Source organism: Ammospiza nelsoni, chromosome 6, assembly GCF_027579445.1.
Source record: "Ammospiza nelsoni isolate bAmmNel1 chromosome 6, bAmmNel1.pri, whole genome shotgun sequence".
Lineage (NCBI taxonomy): Eukaryota > Metazoa > Chordata > Aves > Passeriformes > Passerellidae > Ammospiza > Ammospiza nelsoni.
Window position 1 is genome coordinate 56,200,227 of NC_080638.1, and position 17,368 is coordinate 56,217,594.

Below are 17,368 nucleotides of genomic sequence, written 5' to 3' on the forward strand. Positions count from 1 at the left end.
ATTACTCAGATGCTGCACTCACTCTCATTAAGAGCATGAAATACCACTGCACCATGCACAGAACCACTGACTCCAAAGTGTATTTCTACACACAGTTCACCAAAGGCCTGGGTTTTAGACAGCACTTCAAAACATGCTCTCCCAGCTTACCCAAGAGGCTCAGGGGAAACAGTAACTGACTGCCCACAGTCTGTGATGATTGTTTACCTCAGCTGTCCTCAAATATGACCATGCACTTTTGAATAAACTAACAAATTTCACAATGTTATTTGACTAGCTATCTTTTCCACATTTTTGGCTCAGCTTGAAGAGGTGGGAGAATAACCCCAGAGGTCTGTAGCATGCTTACCAACTGCACTCAAAGTCAGCCTTCATTATTTCCCCCTTTCAGCTGCAGTAAATATTTCTCACAAAAACACACTACTTCACACCTAATATGGTGCTTTTCTTTCTCCATTCTTTTTCTTCCTCTTTCCTCACATAGTTTCCTGGTTTTTGTTCCCCCTTTAAGAAGCATATTGTACCTACAACATAATGCATCTGAAAATAATAATCCCTCCTCTGTCTTCCCCCATGAGAGATGACTTTTAAATAAGGCTTAACTAATTTTTTTCTTTGTAAATCAGTTACTCCAATATGTAAAATGGGGAAAACCCCAAACAGCTGACAAGTATTTGGTTTTTACAATGCTCTCTCTTTTAAAATATATTAAAATTAAACGTTGAGCTATTAAGCAAATCCTTTTCCTTTTCCCCAGCAGATATCAAGGTCTGTTTCCCAAATGAATCTGACTCCAATTTTTAAGAGAATTATCAGTGACACAGAAAGTGTATGAAAGGAGAGAGACCTCATGTCACCATGTACTGCTCTTAGAACATCGAAGTCCTCACCAGCTTTTTCAGATGGCAAAATCTGAGGCTACAAGGGATAACCAGGAGCAAGTTTGGGCAGGGGAAGGCACAGGCAAAGACAAGGAGTGCAGCTGACAGTGCTTACACAGTGGCAGCAGCACCAGCTGGAAGGGAAGGAACCTTCTGGCATCCACACAGGGGCTGCAGGGGAAGATATTTCCAAGTGAGGACAAGGCGCCAAATCTTAAATGCATGGCACAGCACCTTGCCTAAAATCACCTCTGCAGGAATGAGCAAGCTTGCTCTCTTCCTTTCTCTTTACCTCAAAATAGCATTCTCACTCAGAACTTCTTTCTTCCTACATCCAAACCTGATGACTTCTCAATATGCCTACTGAGAGAAAAAAAGAACAGAAAACATGGAGAGCTTTTTTTTTCTTTTTCAGAGGCCTACCTTTCCCTTTTTGAAAAGGAAGGAACCATGAAAAAGAAAATCAAAGCCAATACAGGCACTTTCTGCATGATCCACTGTATCATGCACTCCTAGACTTGTTTTTACAGGGCTTGCAACGTCCTAGATCCCTCATTCTCAAATCCCTTTTAATAACAAGTAACATTAATCTATGACGCTACCCCACTTTTGGAGATAAAATTGAGACCTAGTTTGTTTCGCTTCTGATGTGCAATAAAACAGAATATGAAAGTAAACTTCCAGGACTGACATAAATAACCTGGGCATCAACATCCCAGCTCTTCCTCTTTGCCATTCAAAGACAGAGTGCTCAGTCTCACTTCCAAGTAAGCTCTAGTCAGTTTACAATCAGTGAAAAACACATCTAACCCAGCATCACTTCTCTAAAGAACTGAAAATGTTTTGTGAAAATGTTAGAATAAAGACTTTTTGGAAGTAATTTTTACCGAAGAAAGAAACATTTGGATGTCACCCTTCAAAAATGTGAAGCTGTAGAATAAAGAAAGGGTTTCATGCAAAAATGTTCTGGAAGACAGTTTTCTGAAAGGTTGCTGGAAAGTACAGAAACACTCCAAGACAAGTAGTCTGCTCTGTGAAAGGAAGATGAGCCATTTCTAGGCTACACCAGCTCTTTCAAAGATGAAGTACAGTACAGTTACACTGCACCAGCTGATTCTCAGTTTCTGACTTCTCCTGTCATCCAGAGCAAATTTTTTACAGTACACTGGACCCAGCCTGTTTCTTATGATCACTCCACAAATAATTCCATCAGATGAGATTACCCTCCAAACGTCTAGCTGACTAGCCATTATCAGCTCATATTTCTCCAGATGTTTTGTGATCTCATCCTTTCTTAATGTCTCTAGCATCTTGCCTACCACCAAGGTCAGATTTATTAGTTGACAATTTCCTGGTTCCTCCCCAGTCCCCTTTTCCCAGAACAGGACAAGCAAAATGAAAGCAACCAAGAGCTAGAATTGCAAAACTATTGCCCCTTGTGTTGAAAAAGAGACACACAAGGAAAACCACAAACTGACACAGCTTATCTTTTGTTTCCAACAAGAAGAGCAACAGATTTCCCTATAAACCCAGCCCTTCAGTTCTAGAAACAGCATCAGCTTCTTTCCCTCTGTCACAACTTCCCCACTCCATTCTTCATTCAGCCCCTATCTTGTTTCTTACCTTTCCATTCCCCCCTGAAGCAGCTGTGCCCTCTGTAGCTGGCATCTTTTCAGATGGCTCTGAGGATCCTTTGCATCAAGTGCCACAGCCATTCTTTGAAATGCCATGAAAGGCAGACGATCCTTGAACTAATCTGAACCTCAAAGGTTCTGACTACACAGGTCACCAAGACAGTGCATCACTACATCCCAGGGACAGACAGAAGCCAAGGCAAGAACAAAAAAACATCCCAAAATAAAACACACACACACATACACAGAGAAAAAGAGGTAGGGAACATGGTGAGAACAAAAGAGAGAGGAAAGAAGAGGTGAAGAACAACAGCAACACCAGAGACTCCCTGGCTTAAAAATACATCTGGTCACGTCTTGTAAAATCCTCTTTTGATTCACACTAACAGAATACTGGAAGTACAAACCTGTGCTCCAAATAACAAAGGTAAAGTTCACCATCTGTGCTATTCTGCTAGGGAAAGTTAAAAGAGCAACAATCAGCATTTTAGTCCTGGTTTGTATTTTACGTACGGATCTTGCATCCCCTTTATGCAATGAAGCTATAGCAAGAAAAATCACAATGGGCCACTTGTTATTTATTAGGTTGTCTGTATCACTCCATTCATTACAGAAATAATTCTTTAACCAAAAGAAAAAAAAGTATTATATCCAGAAGTGGAGTAGGTATCTTATGTATTATTTCTCATTTTTAAGGCCTCTATTAGATTTGATCAGTTTGTAAGCTACAGACTCCATCAGTCAAATAGTTTTACCTGCCTGAAGTCCATAAAAAATGGCATTTGGAGGACATGTTATGGTTTTCATGGTTAAAATTACTATGTGGTGTTAATATGCTATTTAAAAACAAAATAGCTCTGCATTTCCTGCTAAATATTAATGGATGAATACACAAGTCTCTCCAGCTCCTTATAATTGCTTCTGATTTCTCAGACTGAGAAATGGAGATTTTTCAATTTCCTTTTTCAAATGTCAGTGTGTATTTTTCCCTCCTCCTCTTTCCCTGCCTCCAAAAGACTCCTTTTTTTCATACAAGTTTATGCCCTAATAAGAAAACCGGACATACTAGGGAGGACAGAGATGACAGAGTATCAAAACACACAATCCCCTCTTTGTTAGCCATGCAGAAAGACTTTAAAAAAAAAAAAAAAAAAACAGGATGAAGACTGAAAACAATAGAAGGACCTTTATAAACAGGGATAAGAGCAGAAAGATGCAAGAAATCCAATGAGATCTTTAAAATGGATCAGTAAAGCAAGTAAAATACACTTGGGTACACCTCTGTTCTCCAAAAAGTTCCCCACACACAACCAAAATGAAGGATCCTCATGACATGTATTCAGAAAACCTATAATCTCAGAGCTCAACAAGCAGCAATTTGGGCAGATAATTTTCTCCTTCTCTCCTCATATTCAATCACAATTACAGCACCTCTACATCGAACCATTTCCCCCATCCTTTCACACTAAACAAAACCCTCAGTGTCACACAAGCAGGGGCTGCATACCCTGGATGTACACACACAGGCTGGATGCACCAACCCAAGCCTGAGCTCCTTCACAGCTCCCACCGGTGTGCTGGAACAGTCCAGCCATGCAGGTATACACACAGGAGTCTGTCCTTGCTGGGATTTGAGTAACAGCACCAATGGGGAAAGGGATGGGGAGGGCAGAGTTCATTCATTAATTCTTTTATTTCTGCCTGGTTGATGTTAGACATGTCATGGACACAACTGGCCCCTGCACAAACTGGAAGTGGAGCTTCCTTCAGTGACTGACTTAGAGAACTGCCAAGAGCTCTCGGTCAGGCAGCAATGTTGAATTTCATTTCTCCATTTGTATTTTTAATCTTGGAAACAAAAACATAAATGTAAAGCATGCTGACAGAAGAAAACAACTACACAGTTCTAGAAAGCCCTGCTACTTCCCTGCCAGGCCGAAACACCTGCTCCTGCTAATGATGGCTTTATGCTTACTTACACCTGCCATCCAGAAGGGCTCCAGAGCACTTTGCAGCCTGATTTATACATACACAAATCATTAAAACCACCAAAATTAAGCCACTGCTGGGGTGAGACGTGGCAACTGTTTAACTGCACGAGCCATGCTGTCTGACTGTGACAGGACAGGAACTGTGAGAGACACCAAATCCAACCAAAGCCATGGGGAATGTTAGGCTCAGAGAACATCATTGCCCAGTCTGGATTTTAGCCAGTCACTACCTAATATATTTGCATGTGGAAAACCTTAGGATCTTTAAAGTGCACATGCAGCGCAAATTTTGATTTTATAAATTATCTAAAATATTATATATATACATACACACACACATATACATATACACACACACATATATGTTTCTTGTATCTGAAATCCCCCCTTTAGCAGTCCCTCCCTGCACTAATTATTGTTTATGCCTTGACTTCAGAAGCTCACCGTATCAGACATCAGTTTTGGAAACATCCTGTGGTTGAAGCACTTAATCTAGTAGAGCCAGCAAACTGATAGTGTCTGGTAATAAATGTAGATTATTAAAAAAAAAAAGATGTTTAACAAAACACATGCATACACAGAGTGGGTAAATTACTCGCCAGCAAAGACAGAGCCAAATGAACTGAATTTGTCAACTCATCCCTGAACAGCTACAAAAACCAAGAGATTCCCAGGGCTGACACCAGCAGGCTGAAGAGAAAATAGAGCATTGCTTTCTAAAAACCTCCTCAACACCAAATTAACACTTGCAAAGCCAATGGACTGGAATGAAATAGGTGTCCTGCACATACCAAGAGGGCAAAAGGACACTGGGAAACAGGTTAAAAAGATTAGGAAACCTGGCATCCAAAAAATGCCAAGGTATGTTTAACAGTTTAGGAGTTTAGGCACAAATTTGCAGCATCAAATATGCGGAACATGCAGAGTAACATTTTGAAAATTGGAATGTGCTCAGCACGTAATCTCATCATAATATTATCAGCAATCCATCAGAGATAATAATCTGTTTCTCTAAGGCAATTTTAAAATAACAAAAAAAAAAAAATCAGGAGATCTGGGCATCTTTTACTAAGACCTCCTCCAGAGGTCTCCTTACTCGAAAGTAGCTTTATTGTAATCCTAGAAACAACAAAAATTCAATTCCCAAAACTAAACACAGACAAACTTGAAATACAACACGATTGTTTAAAAGTTTCAGACACATGTGCCTCTGAATCATCCTGACAATGCCTTTTCCACACTGTTTAAAATAAATGTCTCTCCCTCAGATTTTTGTGCAGTGCACCTCAAAATAACAGATCTTTTGTTTTAAATTACAGGTAAGTGTAAGAAGAATTGCAACAACAGATGATCAAAAACCCTCAGCCTGAAAGCATTGTTTAAAACTAAAAAAAAAAAAAATTCTCTGATTTGAAGAGTTTCTACATTCATAGATGGGAATGGGAAGTATAATTCTGTGTTTCTTTCTTCTATTTAATCCAAACACAGAATATTTCTCAAATACTTTGTCAGAACAAAGCAGCCTGGGTACACCAGAATTACTGAATGAGCTACTTAAGCTAATGAGTGCAAAGGTGTTTCCAACTGAAATAAACCGGAACAAAAAAAATTCCACACACTCCTCTAAAAAAACCTAAACAAAACATTTGTACATCAAGCATCAATCTGCTAAACTACACTGCATATCCTATTGTTAGAAATGTACACTTCCACCCTGTTAAATACACATGATCATGTTTTCTAAATTCCTAGATATTTCTTATTGTTGCCAAAGAACCACCAGCCTTTACCAAGGTTATGATAATGCATTTCAAATTTCTTCCACAAATGATTATGATACACCTTTGCACCTTCAGGCAAGTTGTTGCAAACCCTCTAGAAATATCCTGAGTCTGCAGAACCATGTAAGTTTCCCTACTGCTAGAGCACACAGATCCTGGTTTTGGTCCAAAAAAGAGACACTATCATGGAAAGTACCTAACACTGCTCTCTCCTTTGCAAGAAACAATAGTAGAGTACAAAGGAACAGGTAATACCCTAAAGGATCTATGCTGTGATACTAGAAAATGAAAACCTCCCCAATAAACCCAAACACACTGTTTTGGGAAGAAAAGAAGGCAAAAGCCTAACCATACATGTGACTGTCTTTTCAGTTTTGCCACTCTGTCAAGAATAAAGACTTCTTATAAAAATCAAATGTTGTTCATGGTACAAGCAAAATGCAGAGTGCAGAAACTCAAGGCCGTTTTTCCTGTCCAGGACACTGGTACCCAGAGCAGTTCAGACACACACAGAATAGCACATTTTCTAGCAAGTCTCTGCAAAAGCGCAGAACTGCTCACAAAATACAGGCATACTTTTCACTGATCAAAAATATTGATCTTAATTGTCCCTTCTAGCATAAAAAGGAAAGCTACAAACAAACCAAAATTATTTACTACAGTCTAACCTCTAGCACTCTAAGTAATATCTCCTTCACTTGCTACTTTTATCATCATTTTCAAAGCAGTTGACACCTATTTTTGGTGAACACATGAACACACACACACACAAGAAAACCCCTTATGCATGCATTTTCTAACACTTGAAAAAAAGTCAGGCACACTCCCTATGTGCTGTTTCCCACTAGGATGAACAGGAAAATACTGGATTATTTGAGGACATGCTGCTAAACACCAAATTAGAGGGATTGGAGTCATTTCACTGTCCAGAAGGGAAGAGTCACTCACCTCGTTTGTGAAGCCAGCCTTCCTTCACTATCGCTACTTCATTCATAATGGCAGGAATGTCTCTTGAAAACCAGTTTATGGCAAAAGATCACTCAGCTGAAATTCCTGAACTCCAGCAGAAGGCTCCACAAGAGGGATGAGGGTTTCTCCTCCGTTTTCCTCCTTTCCAGCTATTTCTAAAAGGATCAAAAGAAGAGTACACCATCATTTCAAAGCACGTCGCAGATGTACAACAACGTGTACAACAGGGAGTAGTTTTCATTGCTGCATTGCTGGTTTGGGACTTTTCTGTTCTATTATTACTACAAATCTTAAGCAAGGGCTTAGCTCTCCACAAGAATTTATCTTGGCGGGTAGAGGTGCCAAAATACAAGTTTGCTAAAGTCCTGCTTCTTCACTGAGTAGGCTGATCATGGGCAGACTCACAACACTACCAGGTGCTGTCTGAATTACAGGTGGATTCAAGACCTTCCCTAGTAGTCCTCCATCTCTGCAACACCACCTCGTTCTTAGCAACAATAAAAATTCTGAAATATCACAAAAACCAGTTTGCAATGTTTCCTGGTAAGGAAAACTTCCAGAACATTTCCTGGAAGGTTTCTTTACAGCCTTATAATAGTCTATTAACCAGCACACAGTGTGTCTTAGAGATAAACCTCTGACAGTAAATATTCCTATCCTGCTCAATATTTTCCTACCTTCAGCATCATCCCCTTAATCCCACTCAGATCTCCTTGACTCCCCAAAAAGTATCTTCTCTAACTTTGATATTTCTAATTTCTACCTCTCCTAGATGTATACAAACAACCACAGATAAGCTCACGTACCTTACCAAACCAGCCCTTACAGCACCCTGATCAATTTTATTGCTCTTTCTTAACTGTACTGCAGTTTGCTGCTGCCTTTCTCACAATGAAATATACCCAAGCACAACTTGGGACTTTTACCCCTCTGTTTTATGAGACAAAATCCCTCTCTAAATAGCTCAAGATTGCCATTTCTTATTGAAAATGTGCCTTGATGGTGGCTGACTACCACAGAAACATTCTGTGCATTTCTCTCCCTCACTGAATGTAATCTCTTCCCAAATGCATTAACTTTTATTATTTTTCTAAATTGAATCTGATTATTTTTCTCCTTGTGGTACAAATATTCCCTGTTTTCTTTATTTCTTCTATGCACGCTGAAGTGTCCATGCTGCCATCCAATTTGGTATTATTTGAATGATCAAAAAACCCAACTGGTGACAAATTCCCAGCAGTAACCATCAAGTTTAATAAAACAAAACCCAGCAGCATTTGTAAACTGCCACCAAAGACCCAGCTTTTACTGGAGTCTCTCACCTACCACAGAGACATCCCATTCCCACCTGACAAATATATACCATCTCTGCATGCATTTGGCACGTGTGCATCAATTACCTCTGAGCATTGCAGGTGATAGCCATCCATCAGAAACTAGATTAAAAAGCAACTAATTCCCCATAACTCACTAAGACACAACACTGGACGGAAGAAAACAGCTGGTCAAAATGAATTCAACCTAGAACTGAAACCCCAGCAGGGGCAGAGGGCTTTGTACTACATCCCAGTGATCTGAAACAGGCCGTGTTCAAAGCACAGAGCTGGAATTTGAACAAGTTCCATCACTGCCAGCAGAAATGGATGGAGAAAGGAGGTCACTCCCCTGACACTCTGCCTACAAACCTACACTGTTTGTTACTGTTCCTCAGCTTTTCCAGTTAACAGTTTATGTTGAAGTTCTCCCAGAAACAAGGTGAGTTTGGATTTTTTTTTTCCAAATTACAAATCTGCTGATCTCACTAGTTAGAATTATCAACTCCATGAAACAGATGTTTGCCTGAGGGAGTGAAGATACACAAAAAAAATTACACTGGAACAAGTGACATGTAATAATTCCTAATTTCATAAATAAATATGAGAACACTGTATGCTGCAGAATAGAGACCAGTAATCCACAGCTGCCAGAGATACCTTGGAACAAACTCCTTGAGCTCCAGAGCAATTAGGATAGAACCTGACAAACACAGCAGGCTTTTTCCTTTCAAAATGGCCATGCACAATGCACAACAGCCATGCAAGCTAGACTTGCTTGCTGATGGCAAGAGGAGACTAGACCTCAGTCAGAGGCTTGAGCAATTTGCAAAGTGTTGAACAAAACCCCCAAGATTATCACAGCTTGAGTATGGAAATGCAACACCCAGGTGTGAAAGTTAGCACTTTAACTCTATGTCACACAGGGTGCAGGGACTGTGCAATCCTACCTCTGCATCCTACATCTGAATTCAACCATTTAGAGGCACTGAGCAATCAATATCCTTTCCAACAACCATACATAAAAATGGAAGCTACAAGACAAACTAGGCTGTAGAAAGGGCAATACTATTATTAAAAACATAAAAAAGCATGAAAGACCATAACTCTCCAATCTGCAGCTAACTTACTCCAGGTTTTCCTGCTTTAACACTTGTCAGGATTACAACTTGGCGGCTTCCTGCTTGTCATCAGCTCAGCTGTCATTTAATAATCCAAATTTGAATGACAACAGAGCCAAAAAAAGCAGATCAACAAAGAAATACTAAGTTCAGAGGGACTACTTTTTCTACTCTCTGTGGTGTCCAAGCAGCTTGGACTGCCTTTTCCCTACAATTTCTACCCAAGAAACATTTCCCACTTGCTACTGAAGCCGTGCTCTCAGGGATGTGTCTTTACCTGCCCACCTCCTTTCAGGGGAGAGGGGTGGTGAAGGGGGTGGAGAGTTTTGTAAAGAAGCCATGGCACAACAAAGTGGAAAAACATTAAACACTTCCTGACACCAACCTGCATCATGGGTCCCACCTCAGTCCTTCAGTCAGCCATGTCAGAGCACTTATTCACATGGAAAAACTTAAGCTATTTTTAATTTGCAATGTGAAGAGCTGGGGATCCCTTCTCACTGTCTAACAAGATGTCCATAGGCACAGCTCCAGCAGCAGCAAACCTGCTCTATCTGCTGTATTTTAAATCACACATTCAAGCTGTGCCTAATACATCTGTTTTAGTAAGAGATGTTATTGAAGACAGTGGCAGCAAGCAAGAGTGATTTCTCGGAATAGAAGAGCAAGTTAACTATAGGTCAATGTGCTACTGAAGATGTGTAAACCAGAAAAAGTTCCTTTTCCATAAAATCCTTAGAGGGGAAAAAGAAAAAAAAAAAAAAGAAAAGGAATGATTACAGTCCTCATTTATGGCCATCTAGGAATGGTTCCCAGTGAAGAGAGGGCATCTGAGGTAAGTATGACCTGGCTGCTCCAGTCTGTGTCTGCACAGGACTGAATACTGTCAAAAGCTAAACAACTTGGTCTTTCTCTTAGTCTTCTCTCTGCTTGTTTTTCAACATGCATTTCTGTAATACTTTTTTTAACGCTGCAATAGTCCTCACGCAGCTGAAGTGCTGTAAATCATGAATGGCATGACATCAGCATTGTATCATGGTGACACCAGTTCTGCATACATATTAATGCCTTAAAGGTTATTAAGTTCTTCATAAATAATGAGATAACTCACTTCTGTAGGCACTGCAGCAATGAAACCTGCTTTAAGGAGTCAGTCAAACCAAGTATCCAACAGAAGGTGGAGCAGAACCACCTTTCCCGTATTTGGGAGAGTCATGTTAGAGCTCCTTCTCTTGTTCTCTTCTATACATTATCCTCACTTTCTTTTTTCTCTAAGAAAGTAGAAATATTCATCCGTACTTCCTGTCCTCTTTTCAGTGCAAAGTTTTGTATTTGTTTCCACTCACACTAGATCAGATCAGGAAGAAAAGGAAGTCTTCCATTAAGCTGAAGCTTAAGCTTATGGGATGCAGGAGCACCTACGGTAATCACCTCATCTTCATGAGGGAGAGCAAGCAAGGGACTAAAGGGAGACTGACCCACCAGCCTCAGTCCTGGCACATCACACTGTGTCTGTGCTGCGCTCGTTAGCCCAGATCAGAAAGCAGATTACAAAAAAGCATTCCCCTGGGCTAACACTGCCTGTCACACCACCAGCATTGCCCACTGCCCAGGTGTGGCACTGTCCTGATTCTCCCAGGACACTCTGAGCCCAACGTGCTGCACATCCTTACATGTTCTCATAACGCACAGCAGCAGGACCAGGCAAAACAAGATCCAGCTGCCCAAGTTTGCCTACTGTGGCCACATGACACTGTCATGAGAGCAGATGAGGAGCTGGACCAGGCCAGGGCGGTGCGTTCAGGCCCGTTACATGGGATGCCACGAGCAACCTTCCCTCTCTCCCCAGTGCAAGCTCCCAGCTGACAGCCAACTGCACCAAAACAGCACAGACACAACAAAGTTGGGCTCCAGCCAGCGTTCCAAGTGGAGCGTACAGATAGATGTTCCCACCAGGCTTTGACCAGTGAAGTACATCTCCTGCCTTACGCAAACCCGGCCCCGGCTGTTTCAGGGGAGCTGCAGCGATTCCAACGCGCTCAAGGCCCTCTGAGCCGGCAGCAGCTTCGCACCATGACCCAGTTACCAAATCTGGGCAGACAGCTTTCAAGGAAGCTTAGAAGGACCAGGTTGTGCCACCATCTTAGCTTCCCTTACAAAAAGGCATTGTGGGCCACGACTGAGGTGTGGCCACCAGTATTTGCTACTGTGTGCTCTGTCTGTCCAAGACACCACATCCATACTGGAATTTCATGGCAGCAAGTGCAGCAGATCACAAGGTTCACAAAGGATTCTCAGATACTAAGTTATGGGGAAAATGGCAACTGGAAAACAAAAATCTCTACAGCCACATCCCCCCTCCCCCCCCTTTTTTTTCTCCAATCTATTAGCCTAATCTAGGTTTACAAAACTGTAATTTGAAATATTTGTGCTCTCCTGTCTCTGATCAATAGACAGGAGGTTAATGCTGTTCAGGTGAGGGGCCACAGTTACGACATCCTGATCCACTGTCTGTGCTGCAAACACAACAACAGTTTGACAGGACAAACTAAGCTACCTATTTCAAAACTGAGTGATGGCAGAAAAGTGACTTCTTCATAAGCCCCTCTGCAGCCCAGACAATATCTTCTTTATGCTCCCAAACAAGAACAAGTCTTTTTACAGTTTATGCTCATATAATTTAAGAACTGTGCTGCCCGGAACTCTGCTACCAACCTGAGATATATTTAATCAAATTCCATTTTAAAGTATTTGTAACTGAGGTTTTGTTCAGTCCCCAAAGAAATCAAGACAGTTGTGAAACTATTTAATCGTTAATGTAATCACTTGCAGAACATTTTTATAAGACCGTAAGTGAATACTGGAGCTGAAAGTGACTTGTGGACACTGGATCAATTCTTAAATTTGATTTACGGCTGCTGCACACCAAAAACAGTTCTATAAACACCACACACAACACAAACCCTACTATTTAAAAAAAAAATCAAAGGTAGTTCCACAGTGTCTTTAAATCTGCTAAGTCAGACAAATGTTGTGGCTGTCACCATGAAACTAACTACTACATGAAAGTAATTACTAGTCATGCAGTATGTCAAATTTATTTACCTGCAAACAAATACTCTTGAGCATTAAGTGTTACTAACTCCCTTTTATAACTGTATTTTGAAATGTACATCCCTCCTGTGGTATAAATAAAACAAACAAGTGAAAATCATGGATTTGCTTCTTACATGATAGAGGTGGTAGGAAAACAAAGCAAAACAGTTAAATATTTCCCACCGGGGTGGCCGGGGGGTAGGCACACACCACCAATAAGGTGCAAGCTGTATCTGCATCAGTAGCGTCCTGTCAGTAAAATGAATTGAAAGTACCAGAACGTTTATATGCTTGATTACGTGTTTTACAAAGAAACAGACACGAGTCCTATAAGTCTCTAAGAACATTTCGGCAACTGCTTCACCTGGGGGGGCGGGGGGGATTCTGCAGACAGCTCCCTACACCTCTGCAAAACACGACTGCAAAGAAAAAAAAAAAAAGACAGACAAAAAAAAAATCAAGTCCACAAGCGCTGCACAGCCACCTACACACACGAAATGCCCACGGAGGGAATCACACCCCCGTCCGCAAACACTCAGTGGTCCGCAAAGCGGAGCTGGGCTGAACAACGCGGCCGCAGAAGACAAGGGGAGAAAATGGGGGCGGGGGAGGTGGGAAAATGGGGGGCCCTCGGCTACTTTGCTCGACGCTGTTTCAGGAATATCACAAGAAATATCACAAGGCACCCCCCAGCCGCCCCCACCGCCGTTTCCCCGGGGGATGCTCGCGCAGGGGCCGGGGCGGGGGCAGGCCCGAGGGGAGACCCCCGCCCCGCCGCCCTCTCACCCACCGCATCCCCGGGGAGCCAACAGCTTCCTGTCCGCTCCGGGCCCGCCGGCAGCACGGACCGACGGCCGGGGCCGCCTACCGCCCGGGCCTCCTCGCCCCCCACCCCGCCTGGCCGTGCCCGGGGGCCGGCGGGGCAGCCCACGCCCGGGGAAGGCGAAGGGAGAGCGGCCGCCCCCTTTCCCGGCCCTTCCCTTCCCTCCCGGTCCCGCACAATGCGGCCGCGCCGAGCAGGCCCCGGCCCCGGCGCTTCCTTCCCCCAGCCCTTCCCAGCCGGGGAGCGGGTCACTTACATGGCTGGAGCCCGGGGAGGAGGCGGCGGCGGCGGCAGGGGAAGGGAGCCGGGGAGGGAGTCAGGGGAAGGGGAGGGAAGGCGGGGAGCGAGCCAGCGAGCGAGCGGGGGAAGGGGGCGGCCGGCGAGGCGGGCGGGCTCTGCGGCGGGCGCCGAGCGAAGGCCTCACTGGGCTCCCGGCAGCCGCCGCCTCCTCCTCACCATCCCCGGTCGGCGGGGCGGCTCCTCCTCCCCCTCTCGTAGGCGCTCGGCCCGTGGGGCTCGCACACCCGCTCCGGCTGCCGGCTCGCCTTCCCCGCCGCTCCGCCCTGCGAGGCCGCCCCTCGCCTCGCCTCGCTCCGCCGCCGCCTCCCCCCGCAGCCCGGGCCGCGCTCCCGCCGCCCGCGCCGGGCTCGTCCCGCACGCGTCTCCGCGGCGCTCGTTCGCTCGCACCCTCCGCGGAGCGGCCGCCGGGTCCCGCCGCCGCTTCCCGCCCGTGCCGAGGGGCCGCCCCGCTCTGCGCCGCTCCCCGGACGGGGTTCGTGGCCTCGCCACCCTGCGAGCTCCCACAGCGCGGCGGAGCAGCGCCCGCCAGCCCGGCCCCCTCCGCCCACCCGCCGGCCCGGCCCCAGGCCCCGGGGGCGGCGTTTCCTGGCCCCGGGCGGCCCGGTGTTCCCCCTTCTCCTGGCAGCGGCCCGGCCCCGGAGCAGAGCGCTGGGGACGCTGTGCCCCGGGAGCGGAGGGATGTGGCCTGCCCTGACTCGGCCTGTGAACGGCTGCCTGGAGCATGGACAATTTCACAGAATCACAGAATCAATTAGGTTGGAAAGGACAGGTCATCGAGTCCAACCTATAACCGAACACCGCCATGTCAACTAGATATGGCACTAAGTGCCACATCCAGTCGTTCCTTAAACACCTCCAGGGGCAGTGACTCCACCACCTCTCACTGAAATGGGCAGCCCATTTCCAATGTCAAAACACTCTTCCTGTGAAGAATTTCTTGCTAATGTCCAGCCTAAACCTTTCTCGGTGCAGCATTAGACTATGTTCTCTGGTCCTGTCACTGATTGCCTGGGTAGAGAGACCGAGCTCCACCTGGCTACACCCTCCTGTCACGGTGTTCTAGAGAATTATAAAATCCCCTTGAGCCTCTTTTTTTCCAGGCTAATCACCCTCAGCTCATTCAGCTCTTCCTTGTAAGACTTGTTCTCCAGCCCCTTCACCAGATTAGTGCCCTTCTCTGGACAAAAGGCAACCCCAAAAAAGAGGGACCCTGCCCCACATAGATGAGAGGCTCAGGCAGCCCCAGGATTTCAGACTCTAGGAAGGGCCGGGCTCCTTTAAACCTCTTGGGGTGCTTCCAGCAAGCTCCCCCCAAAAGCATGGGGTGCCATTTCTGCTTCTCTGCCCTCAGAGTTTTTCCTTACACTCCCATAAAATACCAGATGATTAACTAATGAGGTACCACAGTACATTGGAGCGTGCTCCAATATCCCTTTCCACATTGGACAGGCTGAATTAGGGAACTGCCCGTGGAGGGGCTGGGGTAGTGATTCTGGGTGTTGCACTCAAGGCCGTCCTGCTTTCACGGTAGGAATGGCTCAAAACATGACAAATTGCTTCAACTGTTGCTTACAGCATGGCAATATTTTTGGTAAGGTTTTTGAGAGCCATTCTGCTCTAAAAAACAATGTTGTGGAAACACCAATGACAGATTAACATTTCTCCGCCCTCCCACTATCAAAATTTGTCTTCTTCGGTCATTAAGAGATCTTGCTTATTCTCAAACTGACAGTGCCATAAACGTTAACTGGGCTGTAAGAACTGATTGGATTTCTTCAGAAACGTACGATTACTGATGATCACATTTCTGCAATCGGAAGCTGCCTGGAATTTAGGAAACAGCACATCTTCCCACAGCTTTGCACTGTTGGCAACATAAAAGTGCATAAAACGCATTTACAGCACTAAAGCTGGGGAATACAGCTCTGCCTTTACCAACCTATTGGATATAATAAGATGCTTTTTTACTACCTCATTTTGATGATTGTAAATGTTTACTGAAATTCACTTTCTTCTTCCGTTTTGATCAGCTAGGTCTGACTGATCATATCTGTCATCAGGGTTCCTGAGCATCAAATGGATTCCTGGATTTTGGGTACACTGGTGTGCTAGAGGAGCCAACAATGAGGCAGAGGAGAAATGTTTCACTTTTCTTCATGGAGGGTGAAGAAAGAGTAATGCCTCCTTTCCCACCAACATACAGAGCAGTTCCTGCTGGCAGAGCAGCTACATCAGTGTGGGATTTTCTGTGCCTCACCTTTAGGTTTACTGGGGCATATTTCAGCACAGTTTTAAAAATGTACCATTCAGGCACTTTAGCAGAGTAAGCAGGCCCCGTGGTACTGGCCCAGTTACCCAGGGCAGAATGAGATGGCTGTAGGAACTCTCTAAGATGTAAAGGTAATGGAAAAGAAAAATCTGGGTTTGTGATCACATTTTGACCTACCATGCATTACTTACAAAATACTTAGTGTGTATTAAAATGTAGGTAGTCCTTAAAGATATATTTAAAATTAAATTCATCATCAGTGTGCAAAACTTGCAGGCAGCTCAGAGGACATGTATTTTACTTCACAAAAACAAGGACAAAATTAATTTATCAACTAATTTTGAGCCTTCAGGCTGTGGTTACATCTAGAAATAAAGAATGTGTGTAAGTATAGGAGTTCACTGGCTGTGAGACAGTGGGGGCAGGGGGATCTCTGGTAATAGATCTGATTTCAGGAGAGCTTTCTCACCTTCCTGACAAACCCTCTCCTGATTGATAAGCTCCCAGGCTTCGTGGTGAGCAAGGTCATTAGGACTTCCCCCTGCAAATGAAGCAGCAGTTTAAAAAATAAGATCATAGAGTAAACAGTTTTCTGTCCTGAAGAGAAGAAAATAAACGTCCGTTGTTTGCTAGAAAGGAAGTACAATTAAAAAAAACCCTCCAGATTTCAACATGAACATATTGTTTAGATTTGCCGACTGTTGATTTACCATGATGAAAGACAGGCCCAAACTAGAAAGTTTGGATCCCCATCTGGATCTGACATTCCCCAAATCTGAGGGGGAAGTGTGATTCAGAGTCTGGAGAAAGGGCTTATCTCTCAAACACAGCAAAGTACTGTGGATAAAAATACCCAGGTAAAGTAGGAAGTGCCTGGTCTGCAACAACAAGAGTGACTTTGTATCAACAATGAACAAAAGCAGCTTTTTTTTTTTTTTTTGAGAACAATGAAATCACTCAAGAATTGTTATAAATACAAACAATGTGGGTTTTATCACTCAGCTATCATCAGTGGGATTATAGTCTATAAACCCTAATTTTCAGGGAAGTCCCTAGATTTCCCTGAGTGCTTCCTCAGATTTCACATCTGTTAACTCTGGTTTATTAAGTGCTTCAGGATAAGGTGCATCAGCTGAGCCTTGGTATTACATTACCTGAAAATACTGCATGTAGGAGTTAGTGGCAAAGAA

General features: G+C 44.0%; 1 protein-coding gene across 2 annotated transcripts in view; it reads right to left on the reverse strand.

Moving 5' to 3' along the window:
* The window catches only part of AKT1 (AKT serine/threonine kinase 1), a 78,261-nt gene extending 64,122 nt beyond the window's left edge, over positions 1-14,139 (reverse strand). The window contains exons 1-2 of one of the 2 annotated variants that reach the window (XM_059474069.1): positions 13,866-14,139; positions 7,236-7,411 (exon numbers count right to left, since the gene is read on the reverse strand). In XM_059474069.1, coding sequence (XP_059330052.1) covers positions 7,236-7,281 — 46 coding nt within the window. In that variant the 5' untranslated portion in view covers positions 7,282-7,411; positions 13,866-14,139. Of the gene's footprint in view, positions 1-7,235; positions 7,412-13,576; positions 13,741-13,865 lie in introns of those variants that run through there. The other variant, XM_059474070.1, reaches the window with a different exon arrangement.
* Between the last annotated feature and the right edge of the window lie 3,229 nt (positions 14,140-17,368).